This window comes from Melospiza georgiana, chromosome 2 (genome assembly GCF_028018845.1).
Source record: "Melospiza georgiana isolate bMelGeo1 chromosome 2, bMelGeo1.pri, whole genome shotgun sequence".
In the NCBI taxonomy this organism is placed as follows: Eukaryota; Metazoa; Chordata; class Aves; order Passeriformes; family Passerellidae; genus Melospiza; species Melospiza georgiana.
This window is the reverse complement of record NC_080431.1, coordinates 105,798,745-105,815,339: the sequence shown is the minus strand read 5'-3', so window position 1 is coordinate 105,815,339 and position 16,595 is coordinate 105,798,745. Positions and strand designations below refer to the sequence as shown.

The following is a 16,595-nucleotide window of genomic DNA, read 5'->3' as shown; positions in this document are numbered from 1 at the left end:
ATTGGGTTTCTTGAAATAAAGTGAACTGTGCAAGCAAGTGGAAAACTCATCTTCCAAATGCCAGATGTCTGAAGGTATTTCAGGCATTTTCCACTACAGCCAAGTTCAATACCAGAATCAGGTGGGTACCACCTTTAAAAGATCCAGCCCTAGCCTCTGCCAGGCCTGACAGATGCCAAGCCTTTGCTGTGGCACTCAAGGCCTAATTCTTATTGGGAACTACTTATGGCACTAACAGTTTTCCTTTTGGGTTAGCAGATCCCTGAGAATCTCTTTTCCACTGGAGTCACCTTTCTGGGGACATCTGAAGGACAAGCCATGGCCCCACAGGCTCCTGTGCCCTGCTGGCTGCTGCAGTGTGAGCTGCAGGCTGGAGCACGTTCACAGTGCCGCCTCCACCTTCATGGGACACTTGGGCTGCTCTTGCTCTGAGTCCCACACCCACCTCAGCCACATCTCTGCAGCCTTCTACACAACGGGAATTGCTTACTAAACACAGCTGGAATGAAACTGAGGAAAAACTAAGGAAAAACCCTCTCCTGCAGATCTGCATTGTGCAGCTGACAGTGACATTCAGCCATTCCTGACATGCACTGAGCAGTGAAGCACAGGTGCCAGCTAAGGGGTCATTGTGTTAGTGAGAAGGGGACACACAGAGGGAATAATTAACTTTATCTGCTGGTGCTGCCTCTTGACAGCTCCTGCACACCTCAAATGAGCTCACAGTCCTGCTGTTTCATGAGGTTATATTCCTGGGCATAAGAACGAAGTCACTCCAAAGCTTCCCAAAGTAATGGAATTCTGATCAGTGGCAGAAGTTTTCTGCAGTAGGGTTATAGTTGCATCCTTCCTTGGTTTTGGATATGGTACTCTGCTCATTAAGCTGCCTAAAAAGGCTCTAGTTTAACCTTAATCTGCTGATTTTAGTGACTCTCTGGGAGAATTTTACACAATGAAATAGGATATCCTGACATTTTTCTGTGCCACACACTGATATAAGTGCTGTTTAATTTTACTACAAGCTATCAATGCTGAAGTGAAATAAACACACCAATCCCACTTTGATGGTACACTTCCCCTTGGGCCCTGCAGCTCAAAAACAACAGAAAACTCATATTTATGAGGAAAGGCAGGAGCTGGAGCAAACTGGGTAAAATTTCTAGACATGTGGGGATTCTGTAGCTTTGGAACAGGACGAGGAGTTCCCTACAAATAATAATCACAAGTAATATATAGAAGCAATTACTCCTTGAGGAAAATACTGGTATTACAAACCTAACCTAAGGTTGCACCACTCAAAGTTGTGAAAGGTTAAGTGACAAACGATACGGACCCAGCAACATTACTCACCAGTGAGAATCAAGCCACAGTCACGCTCGTGCAACAGCAGTGCCTGGCAAGGCTTATGGGACTGATACCTGAAAGCAAGCCTGAACAGATGGGGGACACGTTCCTGGGGAGCAACACCCACCCTGAACATGAACTCCACTTCAGACCACACCCCAAGCTGCTTCTTTGTATAAAAATGTAGCACCGGGAATGGAGTTTTCCAAAATGCATCACTGAGGAACTGCAATTCTACTTTCAACATGGGAGAAACATTATTGTGGGCAGGGGCCAGGTTATTGAATGTCTGCCTCAGTTACCTCTGTAACCCACTGTGGTCTGCTGGGGAAGCACCTCCTGAGGCATTTCTGAAAGGGGCCCAAAATACTTCCCAAAATGTTATCCCAGAGGATGACATAATTATTCAGATATTCAGATTTATTAATGGATTTATAACTGCACATTATGATAGCTGCACTGATTAGATTCCAACCTAATTAAGCTGCACCCTGAGTTACATCTTAATTATGCAGGGCACAACACTGCCAACTATTAGGCACCCCCCATCAGCTGCTGAATGCCCATCACACCCCCATGGTCTGTAAGCACCACACAGAGTTCAAGGTACCTTTCAGGACAAAAGCTTTTGCTGTGATGAGAGAAATGCAATAATTCCACGTGGCTCTTCCAGACATCACTCATGTCACCAGATGTCAAAATGACCTTGTGAACATGCATGAACCTCAGCATAAAGTGCTCAGAAAACTGGCATGAGAGTGGTCACAGCAGAAAGGTCCAATCCTCCCCCATTGGGCAGAATGTGTTTGCCACAAAAGGAACAAGAGAAAGGAACGGAACGTCAGCCCTGACAGACGATGGTTATGCAAAAGCAAGACAGAAAATTTGCTGGCTTATTTCCTTTATTAAGCCCAAAATAACACCTTTAAAAAATCCTAACTTCATGAATAAATCAAATGCCTTCATTAAAGAAACATTTACTGCCATTTTCTATACTTTATTTTAAGGCATACAGAAAAATATTTAACAAATGTGTATGCAATTAAATGCCAGGGACTGCTAATTACAGCCCTTCTGAATGCCTCTGCAAAACAAAGATACTCAATACAATATGTTAGAAAGGGTGGGGAAAAGAAAGAGAGGAAGCTGAAGACAATCTAATAGGCATTAGTGCAGATATATGCTGGCCTTTGGCTACAAGCAGCAAATAAGCCATCAGTGTTACCCCAAATGGCAGCCAAAGGACATTTTAGAGTCACATCCTTGCTTCTGCTTCTCTAATTCATTTCCAAAATATTTCACCTCTAACTAATTATGGAATTTAATGACAGAATGTAAAGGACTGGCTGGGTTTGCAGGCCATTCCAACAAGACTTTAATCACATATCCTTCAGGTTGCAGAATCTTTATGTACTTAGCAGTGATTTATCATTCCTGGCAGAGGCAGGTACTTCAAAGGCAACCTTATATAAAAAATAAATTCTGCCTTTGCCAAGCATTGGAAAGAGCACTAAATTATATTTTAAAATCAATTTCTACAGACAAACTCAGAGGGTTTGTCTATCTGGCCAACAGGCAAAAATTTATGACAGTACAGTTTTGTAATCAATAATAGCAATACAGTGCATGTTTCTGATTAGAAAAAATTAAAGATGCCAAAACAACATTGCTAAATATTTAGGCTGTTTTGTGACAGTCCCATTGAGCAGAAATATAAAACATGCATTTTGATAAATTTCCAACTAATTTATGTCATACTATACTTTTTATTTTTCAAAAAAAGAATATTAAAACTATTATAAGCTTTGTCACCTGCTGTAAGGCAGAATGATGTAATTTTATTCACTGCACATTTCCTGTTTGTGAGGCAAAAAAGCATAATTTACTTCTTTATAAAAGGGAAATATATATATAACTATATATATATATAATTTTATTGGTATTAACATAATGCAATACCATACATTGAGCAAACAGAAAGAAAACATTTCAAAATACATTTTTTAAAAGTATCTCCCCGTAAGATAGTATGAAATATCAAGTAATTAGCATTAACATTATTACAATACACCCTTAGCCAAATATATCAAGGAAAATCCACATTCTAATCACAGAGATAGAGGCAAACATCAACCCATAGGGGACTCAGAACATAATGATAAATACAATATCTGAATCTACTTTGAGTGACATCCAGACAAATACTGGCCCCAAAACCGCCCTCCGGAGTCTGGGTGTTACACAGAGAATACTTTGTGCCTGCTTGGCCAGGCAGCATCACTCACATGTTTTAGTCCTAGAAGATAAAGAGGAACCAAAGATTGAACTGCAGAGTCTAATAAATCTCAGCGTGAGGTATCTTCTCCGTCACCGTCCGAACGAGTGCCAGTGTACCCTCTGGGAATTCAGTACAAACCACTGGATAAATGGAAGTCTCTGAAAGGTCTGTACATACCTCCACTCGACAGAATACACTTAGTTTAGCATGACACAGTAAGGAAACTTCCTTCACTAACGTGAAGCACGCTTAAATGACACGACTCTGTCTGGTTGGCCTGAATGGGTTCACTGGAGTTCAGTACAAGCAATGGGCAATTACAGTTACCATGGCTGAATCCCTCTTTAATTCCTCGAGGTGTGCAGAACAAAACTGAGTGACATCAAAGCCCTTCCCCTGCCAAGACCCTCTTCCCCTTCCGTTCTCCCGTGCGGGGGGCAGTATTTTCTGCAAATGTGCTCCATGTAGACTGGATCTGACTTTGTGCCTAGTCCCACTGTGGAAAGGGTGCATTCTTCAAAAGACTGGCCATGCCCTTTGACACCTTCCTGGAGGCCTCATATTCAGGCATGTGGTTGTCTATGCTTTAACAGGTCTGTTCTCTGTTATAAACATCAATGTTATTCAAGAAGAACTGACTTTCTGAACGGAGGCCATTAGGTTGCTTGCAAGAGGCTGAAGTTGAGTCTCCGTCGTGCCAATTCTCTAATGATAAGTTTATCAACCTTTGAGTCCAATCGGTTCAGTGCCAAGAGATGTGGTTCCCATTTGACATGGAGAGGTGCTATCAACTCTCGCAGTGTATTAGCCTAATATGATAAAGCAGTGATACAATATGTTGAAAGATCGGTGATGTGCCATTATTTCCATATCATATTAGTAAATTAGAAATACTATCATGCAAACAAGAGCAAATAGCAAATCTGGCATACAGTAGCAGCACTACAGAGCCTTTCTAATCTGCATGCAGCGATGCTTGTGAGGACAGAGACATGGCACTGTTCTGCTATTACACCTCACTCCATTAAAATATCCATCCCTGATGCAAAAGAGGTATTTAGGGCAGAAAGTTATATATTCTCTTTTTGTAGATATGTTTTTTTAAAAAGAACAGAACAAAGACCAATTAAAAAAACCCCAAACAACCCACAAATAAAACAAGAGAACAATACACATCCTAACCAACTTAGTTGGTTTTCTCCATGTTGAAGACACATTAGCTCATCTGGAAGCACTGGGAAAGGGTCACATGAATGAGGAGAATGGAAGCAAAGAATGTGCCCCAAATCCACCGAACGTGCTACAAACACAGAAAAAATATCCTGGTGGCAACTTATGCGAGAACTAGAAAAAGAGGTGGCACAACACAATCTGGCTCCTTTCGTTCTCCTAGCTGACAGTCCAGCGTTGTGCAATGGTGGGTGAAGGATAAGATACAGAGCTAGGAGATCGTGTGATTTTGCAACCACACTGACATTACACACTTCCATAAGCTAGGGCTTGAGAACTCGAGAATCTTTGTGGACCTGTGTTAGCAAAGAAAAGAGAAAGAGAGAGGTGGAATAAACAGCATACAGCTAAATTGTTTACTTAGAGTTTCTGTGTGGATATGCAGTCTCTTCACTGGCAGTTTCAAAAGCCTGGCTGTTCTCAGTGCATTCCCTATTCTATTGCCTACTACACTAAATTGTAATAAAAAATGAAACTCCATGGATCTTAACATCCATTGTCATTTTGAATCCCACATATGAAAAGATGGGGGATGTTTTGTTGTTAAAAAAAAAACAAAACAACTTCAGGAAAGAGTTCAACTGTGCCTAAAGTAAAGATGTACAAACTCATTCCAATTAACGGGTGGGATTTGTTTAACCCCTGTTAAAGAGATTATTTTTTTCCAAAAGACAGGATGGAAAGGAAGGAAAGCATCAAGCATTGCCATTTTTATTCTTGAGCATATCACAAAAGTTCTTGAAAGCAGACAAGAAATATTTTCTTAGGGACAGAAAACACAAGGTAGAAAGAATCCCAGATGGAAACATTGGTGACATTTACTCCACACATGGCAGCAATTGGAAAATGAGTTTCAGAGAGGCAGAGGGTGAGCAATGCTACACAGAACTCAAACCCAGTTCAGCCTCTTCTCTATTACTGAGATTTCCTGGGACTCTGTGCATCAACAAGGAGAGGAGGAAGAAGAAGTGTGAGGAAAACACTTTATATAACTAAATTCTAAGTATAGCAGTCAAGAGAAACTTTTACATAACCTATTGTTTAAAATAAAAAACCCCATTAGATTTCACAACCAAAATGAAAAAAAAACGCCAACCCAACCCCCCAAAACCAAACCCCAACCCTCTGACAAACAAAAGGCCAAACTAGCACATTTCAGGACTCATGGGGTTGAGGAAAGGGAGACTTTGTAGAGCACAAGAGGGAATGTTTTTCAGATTTCATCCTGTTCTATACTATGAACAGTTGTAGCTTTCAATTCTTATTGAAAATAAGAATCTTGGATTTATTTGGAAAAAGGCATTAAGTGAAATGCTGCCTCATAGGTATCACTTCTGTAGCTTCAGGAGATCCTGTCATCTTATGGCTGTTCATACAACTTAATCAGTAAGAATTCAGGAAGTTTGTTTCAAAGGTCAGGCTTTGGCAAAAGAAAGCTCCCTTTTTGTGAAACAAAGTGGCTGTGAAATAAAGGAGGGTTACTGAAGTTAAGGCAAGGGCATTATCTAGCAGATGCCCATACCAGCTCTTGCTCATGCTCAGTTGAGTCTGGCTGGGACATGTCCTCTATCTGTGGAAGAACTGCTACCTTCAACACATGGTGGGACAGGACTTGTGTTATGTACATAAAATTCAACTAAATTTTACACTAGAAAACTATTTCTGAAAAAAACCCTGCTAGTAAGACACACTTTTGTAAAGACTATTCCATAATATTGCTAAGGTTTTATTATTATATAAACGATATAAATTATCAAACACTGGTAATTTTTCACTGTCCCAGTTTGGATTAGTCACTGTGCATGAACTGCCTTCCATTAACCTCTTAAGGTCAGTGGTAGCATATGCTTTCCTATTTATCTTAATGTGACTACAATTCTTAGGCACTAGGGGGCTTTTCTAAATAGATTTTCAATACCACTTACGGATAGTAACTGAGTGTTTAGAAAATCTGCTTTTTAGTAGTAAAAATTATTTTTCCTTATTTTTACAAACTCCACATTTTTTTTCTGTATCACTAACATTAGCAAAATTATTTATGTAAAAAATCTCCAGCATGTGGTTTTGTTTCTAGATAAGGGTTTTAAAATTTGTTTTAAAGGAGAACAAATACAAATAACAATGAACGAGTAACGTGCTTTTGGACGGATACTTATTGACACTACAACTTATGAAACTCATGAGACTTGGAAACGTTTTGAAAAATAAAACAACTGCCATTCACATACAAAAATGAATGTGACCCTGTGAATACAGCAAAGTGAACTTACTGCATTTATCAACCAAATTTTGTCTGCATTATGAGTTTTATGGCAAAGGACTTCCCCAGAGTGGTCACAGATCCAAAACTGTCTGCTGTAAATCTCTGCCCATTTATTCAGCTGAAGTGGTCATGTAGGATGTGAAGAATTTTATATCTGAGCAAAGCTGCAGCAGTAGGAGGTACTTTACCCATCTAAAGTGGTGAGACAGAATGCACCTGGGCTGGGATCAGCCCACCAAGCAGGAGCAAGGGGATGCTCTGTGTGCCTTTCCAGGCCAAGTGTCAAAAGCCAATAAAAATGGAAGCAAAGGGAAGCAGAAAGTTCTCATGAGAGAAATATCTGAGAGTCACAATCAATAGGTTCTCAAAATGACTCTCACACAAGAAGTCCTATGTAAGGAAAGGGACACAGAAGGTGATACAACTCTTTCTCTTTGAGACTGATCTATAAATAAATGTTTAGGGAACACCAGCAGTCACTAATGAGAAGCTATGAAGTTAGGGTTTTTACTTCGATGAGTTTTTTCATAATAAAAAGCACAAGATTTTACCACTGCCACTTAGTGGCACACTTTCTTATCAATCTTCACGTGATATATTTTGCCTAAACAGACTACAAGATACCTGGTCATTAAATGGTACTTTTATGACAACTTCTCTTTTCAAAGAAAGGTTAGGTTGAAGAATAGCAGGTTAATTAACTTATTTTTTAATTCATACTGAAGTTTTAGAAAATTTCAGACTTCCCATCTCTAGTGACCATCAGTAAACCTGTACCTGCCTTTTGAAGATCTACCCTTTCCTTAGCTTTTATCCTATTTTGTGTACCTATTTCTGCATCTGTCTACATATTCAGGAGAGAAGAACTTTGACTGGAAGCCCTTACCTACTGTCTAGTCTTATAATGAAGCATATCTAGTAGTGCATTTTCCCCAAAAGGTAAATCCTTTGCATGAGTGATCAGGGTACCAACAAGAATGAATGCAAAGAACAGCAGGGAAGAGAAAACCTTCCCCATGTGCCACAAAGCTGCCTCTGCTGGAAGTGCACTGGCAGATACATCTTTCTCCTTACCAGGGAAATGGCTCAAGGCCCTTTGACACAGAGTGCTGGGGAGGAACACTGGCAGAGCTGCAAACTGCCTGCTGCTCACTGGTGGGAAGCTCCCACCACCTCCAGGGCTCAGACAATGCCATGCAGAGATGGAAGGGAGCTGGTAGAGCCTGGCAGTGAGACTGCCTGAGGAAGGAGGGATTTGGTGCTGCAGATCCCCAACACTGCACTCCAAAGCAGTGCCTGCCCACATCATCCTGTGGGAATCCAGTCAGGTATGGAAGCAATAGCAGGAGCCACTCAGCACGCTGCAGTAAAGGGCACTAAATCAAACAATTCTAATACAGGAGTATGCTCTTTGCCAAAAGCAAGTTTCAGCTTTTCCAACACCACAATATAAGCTTTAGTGTGCCCCATGTCCTCACTGAGGAACACCAAGAGGACAAATGCTCCATGGGAAGGCACCATGGTGAGGAACAGGCACAGGGTGTGAGCCCACATACAACCTCCAGTGCCTGCTCCTCTGCAGGTGCTGCACTGGGTCCCATGAGAACAAGGCAGTGGAAATTACAGGGCTCTGCTCAGCAGGCATTTTCCCTCCCACTTAGCACAGTATTTCTAAATTGCAAATGTAACCCAGCTCTCCTATGCACTTCAGGTACTACAGCTACTGCTAAATAACCCTGTCTACCCAGTACTAAAGAACTAAACAAACTAAAATGTAGCACATTAAATTGCCAAATCACTAACTCTTACTATATTATAATAGTGTAATATATTATATTATATTATTTCTAATTCTGCCCCTATTTTGTCCCTCCGTATTAGGTTTATCTCATGGTTATTCTTATGCTGTTCAGATATCTCTCTAATATCTGCAAAACTCTCTCCTTCAGCTCATTACCTGGGTCTCACTGGAGTGACAATGCACAGCTTCAAGATGGAGCAGTCTGAGTGTCATGTCGGAAAATAAGGTTATTTTTCCAGAGCAGTTCATTTTGTAACAATTGCAAAGCAATACAAAGAGCTGCTCCCAGGAAAGGAAGCCCTCTAATTTGGGACATAACCAGTGAGACACAGCTGAATAACCATTTTCAGGAAAAAAAAAAAGACCAGCTGGCTGGACTTCTCATAGTTTTATATAGATTTAGAAGCAGAGGATATAATCACAACTTTAGCATCCCACTGGGCAGTTTGTGAATTCTGATAATGATATTAAAATTTCTGCATATTGGCACTCTAACTGCTGGATTACACAGAGAGTTAAGTTACATAAGCCTATGGGATAAGCCTCACCTAGGAGAAGTCTATGTTAAATCCCAAAGACAAGTACATAAGGCATATATCTAATGGTGAAATTCCTTTCAATACAATTCTTAGTAGTATTGTAAGCTAGAATCAGCCAGGCTATGACTGCAATGGAATATAAAACTCAATTTAATCTACTAAACCTCCTGCATTGTTTATTCTGGGAACTACTTGAAAAGCCATATCCTTGTTTCCTGATCATAAAGCAGGAACTGTAGTTCTAGTCCATCACCCCATGAAAGGGTTAATGTACAACACAAAGATGAGAGCTCTGTTTCCTGACTAATGCTTTGGACATCAACCCTGAAAAGAAAGCAACGGACTAATTTGTTGCATCGTTATCAATGATTTTTGTAATAAGGAGTATTTAAGCAGAATTAGTCTTATTATTGTGACAAATTATTCTTGTAATGTGTATTACTTTACTAATTACTTTTTCAAGAATTGTATTTCTGGAACTTTTTTTTTACATTAACTTATTCAGGGCTTCAAAAGCAGACAGAAACATACTGAATTAATTATAGCATAACAAATTTAAGTTTATACAAATAAATTTTTAACTTCAACCAGTAGAATCCCCTTTGGTCAGAGAAGACTTTAACAGATAACAATTATGTTATCAAGTAACATGATTGCTTTTTCTGGTGGGGCTTTCCATCCTGATAACAAAAACACCAACACACTGACAAAATCCCTGGTGTGACTAAATAACCCCAGCCAGACTGTCATGTTCCCACTGCCAGGCTACATCCAAGGGCAGGGCATGGAGAAGCTGCCCCTGCCACAGCTGCTGACAGCTGAAGCAACTTGCCAGCCTGGGCTTGGACCCCTTCTGTGACTGGGCAATGAAAGAGGCACAGAGCAACTGAGCACTGCAAGCTACTGACAGCATAAGATGTGGTTAAAGTAAAACAGACTGAGAAAAAAGTGTTATCTTCTTTGTGCCACATTCAGCTGAGGTCTTTCAGCAGCTTTTGCCAAAAGCTCCAATGGGAATGGTGTCAAAACCTACTCTAGGAAAATTAGGGGAGCAGATTATCATTATTGTTATACCAACATTGATCAGGTTGAGATACTGTAATTTAATTTGGAGCTCACTGGAGGGGCACACACACAAAACATGGACTCTACTATTACTGTCCTGGCAAGGCCAACAAGTGAATTGTTGGCACCACTCCTGGCTGGTTGTGCTGTGTTTAACAAAGGTGTTCCTTTCTCCTCTCCTCATGTTCTAGCATGTGTTTCATCTGTCAATCCAACTTGCCTTGACTGTTCCCAGGCAAGAATTATTGTTCTGCTCCAACTCTATTTTTGACTCAGTCAGGTGTCTTTCAGGTTTGAGGAGGACCATATTTAGTAACAAGAATGCTATCAGACCTGAAGCCCTCCCTCCTATCAACAACCTGAAATATACTGCATAAAATTAGCATATAAAGAAACTGCTTTTAGAAGTCTTGCTTTTAATTACTTTGGTTCCCATAAAATAAGACAGGAATCACCTTTCTTTTTCTAAACCAATGACTGAGCTACTTTCTTGGCTATCTATGGTGTCTTGAAAGCCCATCAAACCAACACAGAAATGGCCTCCTTGTTTGCCTGGGAGAAATTCCTTACCTATTTGAGAGCATAAAATGAAGAATTACTGATTAAATGTTTCACACTTGTTGGATGCTGAAGGCTTGTACTTTCATCTGGTAAATTTAAATTATTTTTTTATGAGAATAATTTTCTCCATATAGAAAGCTTGCACTGAAAGGTTTTATGCAAGGTACTCTTCTGACAAGTCAAATATTGCTATGCTATTTGTTAAGAATCGCTTGCATATTTTTAATGTGTAAGAGCTGTTTTCAGAGGGGATACAAATTTTTCATGAAAAGTGTATCTTAAACTTTTCATATTCCAAACAATGCTATCACTAGTGTAATAAAAGAAAATCAGGGCTGCACAGGGATTTCATTACACTAAGGACTCCTGTTATAGGAGTCAAGTGCTGAAAACATCAGAATCTCCTGACTGTATTTTAACTTTATAGATAGCAATAAATAGCAAATTTTAAATTATTTGAAATCCCTGAACATGCTAGACTGGATGAGATATAGCATGGATAGTACCTCCTGAAGCCTGCTAAGACAATACTTCAGTATGCCCTTTAGGAGGGAAAAACCAGCAAACTGATCAAGGGAGTATTTTGTCGTATCACCTTATGTGTTCAAGCTGCTGGCTAAACTCTTTCTGAAAATCACAAGGCTGCCATTCATGAAAATGGATGGCAAAAGGGATTTATCAGACTGGCCAGGAACCTAGACAAAGCTGAAGGATGCCATGCCAGGGTTTCATGGCCATGATGCCCAGCCATGCAGGAGTCCTTAGCCCTCCTTCCCAGCCTTTCCTGAAATACAGAAAGGCTGTATTTCACCCACCAGAGACCCTCTTGGTGAGAGGATGTGGTGCACCCAGTGGTTTTCAAAGAAAGATCCTGATGAAGTTCTTGGTGAACTGGTGATAACCAGTAAGAGGGTACATCTACACTCCCATCAATTCCTACTCTTCCACCAATTCCTCCACCAACTCAGGAGGTTTTACCCTCAATGACCTCTGCACAGAGGTACAAAGACACAGGTATGAAAATTGCTTCTCTTTAGCCTCTTCCTTCATAATTCATCCCCAAGCATCTCCAAAACTGCCCATCACACACAGTTTGGTGAGGTGTAGCTGCCATACTTCTGTATGATGGCACTGTTCCACAGAAAAGATTAATCCTGCACTGAACATACAGCACCAATATGTGACTCAGGCCCTGGTTCTGTTCTCCTGCACACCTGACCCCTCCCCAGTGTGGAAAGGCAGAGCCTGGGGGAGACCTGCTGTCCCCCTAGAGGGATGGAGCAGTGCACAGGGCCCACCAGGTACCAACCTCCCCATTCCTAAGGTACATCAAGCTCCTCTACTGGCAGAAACCAGCAGAGCTGTGTTGGAGATGGGCACTTCTCGAAGCCTTTTGAGTTGTTGGAAGTGGTGTTCTTTCAGGAGAATGAAAACAGGATCTCTGCAGTTTTCAACTGGAAATGAGAGTGCCATCATCTCAGAATGACCATGACTACTTGCTAGCTTCTGCTACCTCATCCAGGTCTTTTGATCGCAAAAAGGGAAAAATACTTTTAGTTTATTCCAAGTTAACAATATCCAGGGAATGAGAAGTCTGAAATAAGTGAGGGCAGCTGTTCCTCAAAGGGCTGCCCAGCTCTGGGAGCAGCTGGGCACAGGGAATGGCTGGTGTGAGATGGTGGCTGATCAGGCTGAGGCAAGGAAGAGGAGTTGGAGAAAGGCAAGGGCTGGGTGGGAGGGAGCACCCACTATAGTGACACCACTGACACCTGACCCTGGCAGTGCTGTAGCAATCTGCTGGGAGGTGGGGACACTTTTCAAACATAACTAGTTTTACAAGAAACCTCTCGATCTGGGTAATGATGTGGAGGGTTCAGCCTGCTCCCCTGGAAGCCTCCAGCAGCGCCAGTGCCCAGAGCTGCTGTGTGCTCAGCCCTTGGTCCTGCCAACAGCAGCACAAAGGGCATCAAGAGACTCGAGGAGAAAATCCCTTACTGTCACCACAACTGGTGACTTTGTATGCAAGGGAATCCAAACAGACCAAAACACCCAGAGATGCTGGGGGAAGGGTCACCTGTAAAAACAGCCACCTTTTGAAAATGGTAGGTAAGAGTGCCCTCCCTCAGGGGATGGTCAGCCAAAGGATGCTTGGAAGGAGGGGTTTCTGCTGTCCACACCAGTCACGTGCCTGAGCAAGGGTCCCCTGGACAAGCTACACCAAAACCCAGAGCTGGTATGCAGGGATGTATTCCCAGAAATTGGCTACACATTCTGGCTTTGGTTTGCTTATGTGCTTTTCCCCAAAATACCACAACTAAACAAAGAAAATTTCTTCTCTACAGCCTGAAAAACACAGACTATCGTGTAGCTGAGCTCTGTTCTTACCCCATAACAGCAACCTCCCTCCCATGCATTTCTCAAGCTGCTCAGTTAGCTATTGTTCTCTGCTATTTTCTTCAGAAGCTACATTGTCTTTTTCACTTTCTTCTTCTCTGCAGTCTTGTACATGAATAAGTACTATACATCTTTTTTCATGCATTACCAACATCAAAACCAAACCTTTTTCTTTTTTCCCTATCAGGCAGAAACATCTTATACCAAACAGCTCCCTTTAGTTCTCTTCTTGGATTGCACTTGTTAAAAATGTCAAATCAGCTTCTACAAAAACAGAGAAGTAGGGAGGTTTGGCTTCTACCTACATATAAATACAGGAAGTAGAGTAGATAAAGCAGAAGCCAAAAACAAAAAGAGACTAATTTGTGACATCTCACCTCAAAAAAGCAGTACTGAAAGAGGCAGAGAAGGGCTGATAGGATTATTGTTGTGCAAAAGGATTTTCCTGCAAGGAATACATGGTCTAGGGCTAATCAAGATTTCTCCCCTATAAACAAGGGGGATGGAACAGAAGCCTGTTTTCTAAGGACATAAAGGCAGAAAAAGGTTCATAATTGCCTCTTCAAGTAACAGAAACATCTGAAAGTTTGTGTGCTAGGTTTAAAACTAACTAGAAGAGATGCTTGGTCTCTCTAGTTAGGAGATAAAATGTGCAACTTCTTATTGCCACATAACAGAGCTCAAAGTACACCTGATTTCAAAATTGATAAAACTATTGTGTGGAAGAATGATCCATCAAGGGTTACAAGAAAGATTCAAAAATATTAAATTCAATTATTAAAATTCAAATAACTCAGAGTCTGATATCTGATATAGAACTAGACAAACCAATGTTTCAGACAATTTTTGCTAAGCTCACATCTGCTGTGCAGAATGGAAATATTAGATTGCAAGATTAAACAGTAAAAATAAAAGGCTCAGTGAATTTTTAATTTTGCAAGGATTTTTTTTCAGAATAATGCAGACTTCCCTCTTAAAGAAGTTGTATACCTAGTGTCAGTAAATACAATAATTTTCCACTATAACACTAGGACTTGCCATCAGTGCAACGGGCAACTCCATGGAGTTACAGAGTAACCAAAAAAGTTCAGTGTATATTATATGACAGATCTATTCAACACCTCCATGGAAAAATAAGAATATTTAGGTTTCCTTCTTTCTATGAAAAAGAGAAGGTAGGAACAGGCAAGAATTGATCTGTTCTGGTTACGTATCTGGTAACACAACAGCTGGTGATGAAAAATGTTGGTGACCACGATTTACACACTTTGTGAACTATAAAATACAGCAAGAGCACACTCAGCTCAAGCTGCAGATGTTTAAAACAACCCCTTAGAAGGTGTGTGCAGAAACCTTGGGGGGATTTCAGAACTGGAAATCCACAGTTGAAGTATAAGTGCAGAGAACAATCTCCCCTGCTCAACCTGGAACTACCACAACCATTGGCCTTGGAAGGAGCAATAGAAGTGAGTAAAACCAGGAGGATGAGAGATGAAAATTTGGCTGTATACTTTTGGTCATTAATAACACTGCTAAAGATAAGCAACATCAGACTAGAGAAATGCAAAACATACAACGACAAAATAAAGAAACAGCCTCATGAATTTTCTTTTAAAAATTTACTCTATTTGCATACAGCACAACTGAGAGAGTCATCTGAAGAAAAAGTCTCAGCTAGTATTTTCAGAAGACAAGAGCTGAGGGGCAAAAAATAACTGTTGTACCAACTAATTATGGACATTAATATTACAGGGTTTTCAACTTAATAATGAGGTTATGTCAGAGTCTCCTCCTTGGAAGACAACTTGCACTGAGAAGTATTTCAATGCATTGGCATTATCAATGCACAGAACATGGTCCCAGCATAAAATCCATCCACGTGGCTCACCTTGGCTCAAAATGCTAAACTGCATAAATCTTTGAAATAAAGGCTAAAGCAGCATAGGTGCATTTACAGTAGGTTATGCTGTAAGAGAAATGTGACACTGTAGAAATAAAATACTTTTAAAACAGTTTTTCTAACTGGGGAAAGATTTATAACACCATCATCCTCAATTGTGGCACAAAGAATTAGAGGCTGATGGGATTTTCATTTCAAAAACCAATCACAACTTAATTAAACTCGTTCCATAGCTTACCTCACCATCACAGATTTATGCCCTATTTCTAGTCTACTTTTTGCTTCCATCTCACCCCACTCAATTTTGCAACCTCCTCCCCAGCTACACCCTGATGTTTCCAGTTCCCAAGTGCTACAGAACAGACTGCACAAACTGTTTCTTTTCTTTTTCAAGAAAAGGGGTAAATTAAGCCTCCACCACCCTGGGGGTGTGTGCTTTCCTTTGTTCATTGGGTTACTCTCAGCAACCTCCTACTCCCCATCAGTCCAAGGAGCAGTGGTACTGAAAAATGCACACAGCCTTCTGACAGCCTTGGTAGCAAAGCCAAATCCATGCAGGATATAAAGGATATAAAATATCACCCCTCCCTGTCTGTTTTCCTCCAAGTAGAAACTACAGGGGCCATGGGTACTGGCTGCTCATGGCCATCCACCATGCCTTCATCCTTCCACACTCAACCTCCTCTAAATTTCAGGAATAATGAAATCCAGACAGATCCAAGTTCTATTCTCAAAAGTGAAGAATCTAGTTTTTACTTCAAGTGACTTTTATACTCTCCTATAAATACCATAGTCATATTTAGCCACTACATACACAAGCTTAGGAAAATTTGTCTTTTGGGATGGGACAGGCCAAGAAGAAGGTGGCTGACATAGTTCTGAGTTGCATCAACTGTAAAAGCCATTTCCAAACTGTGAGTACTCAAGGCAATAATTTTTTAATTTTATGAAAACACTCACCCTTCCTTCCACCTTCTAACAATAGTTCAGCAATAATTGTGCCAAAACTTTCAGCCACGAGTAAGCAAGTATTACACAAGTATTCCCAGGAAAATTAACATGTATCTTTTTTCCTCCTATATGACTACAAAGACATTTTACAGATACTTTACAAATTGTGCAAGGCTTTCATAAAATGAATTTTGTCAACTTCTTACAATTTGCATAGATACAAGGACAACCTGTTTATGCCTAAGATTCATGATAGCCACTAAAAAGAG

General features: G+C 40.6%; 1 protein-coding gene across 6 annotated transcripts in view; it reads right to left on the bottom strand.

Annotated features, from left to right (window-relative positions):
- Positions 1 to 16,595, bottom strand: part of CNKSR2 (connector enhancer of kinase suppressor of Ras 2) — a 205,884-nt gene that overhangs the window by 11,860 nt on the left and 177,429 nt on the right. Inside the window, exon 21 of one of the 6 annotated variants that reach the window (XM_058044936.1) lies at positions 2,229 to 5,148. The exons of 4 other annotated variants lie outside the window; for them this stretch is intronic. In XM_058044936.1, the coding sequence (XP_057900919.1) occupies positions 5,099 to 5,148 (50 nt within the window). In that variant the 3' untranslated portion in view covers positions 2,229 to 5,098. Of the gene's footprint in view, positions 1 to 2,228; positions 5,149 to 16,595 lie in introns of those variants that run through there. One more of the 6 variants, XM_058044937.1, reaches the window with a different exon arrangement.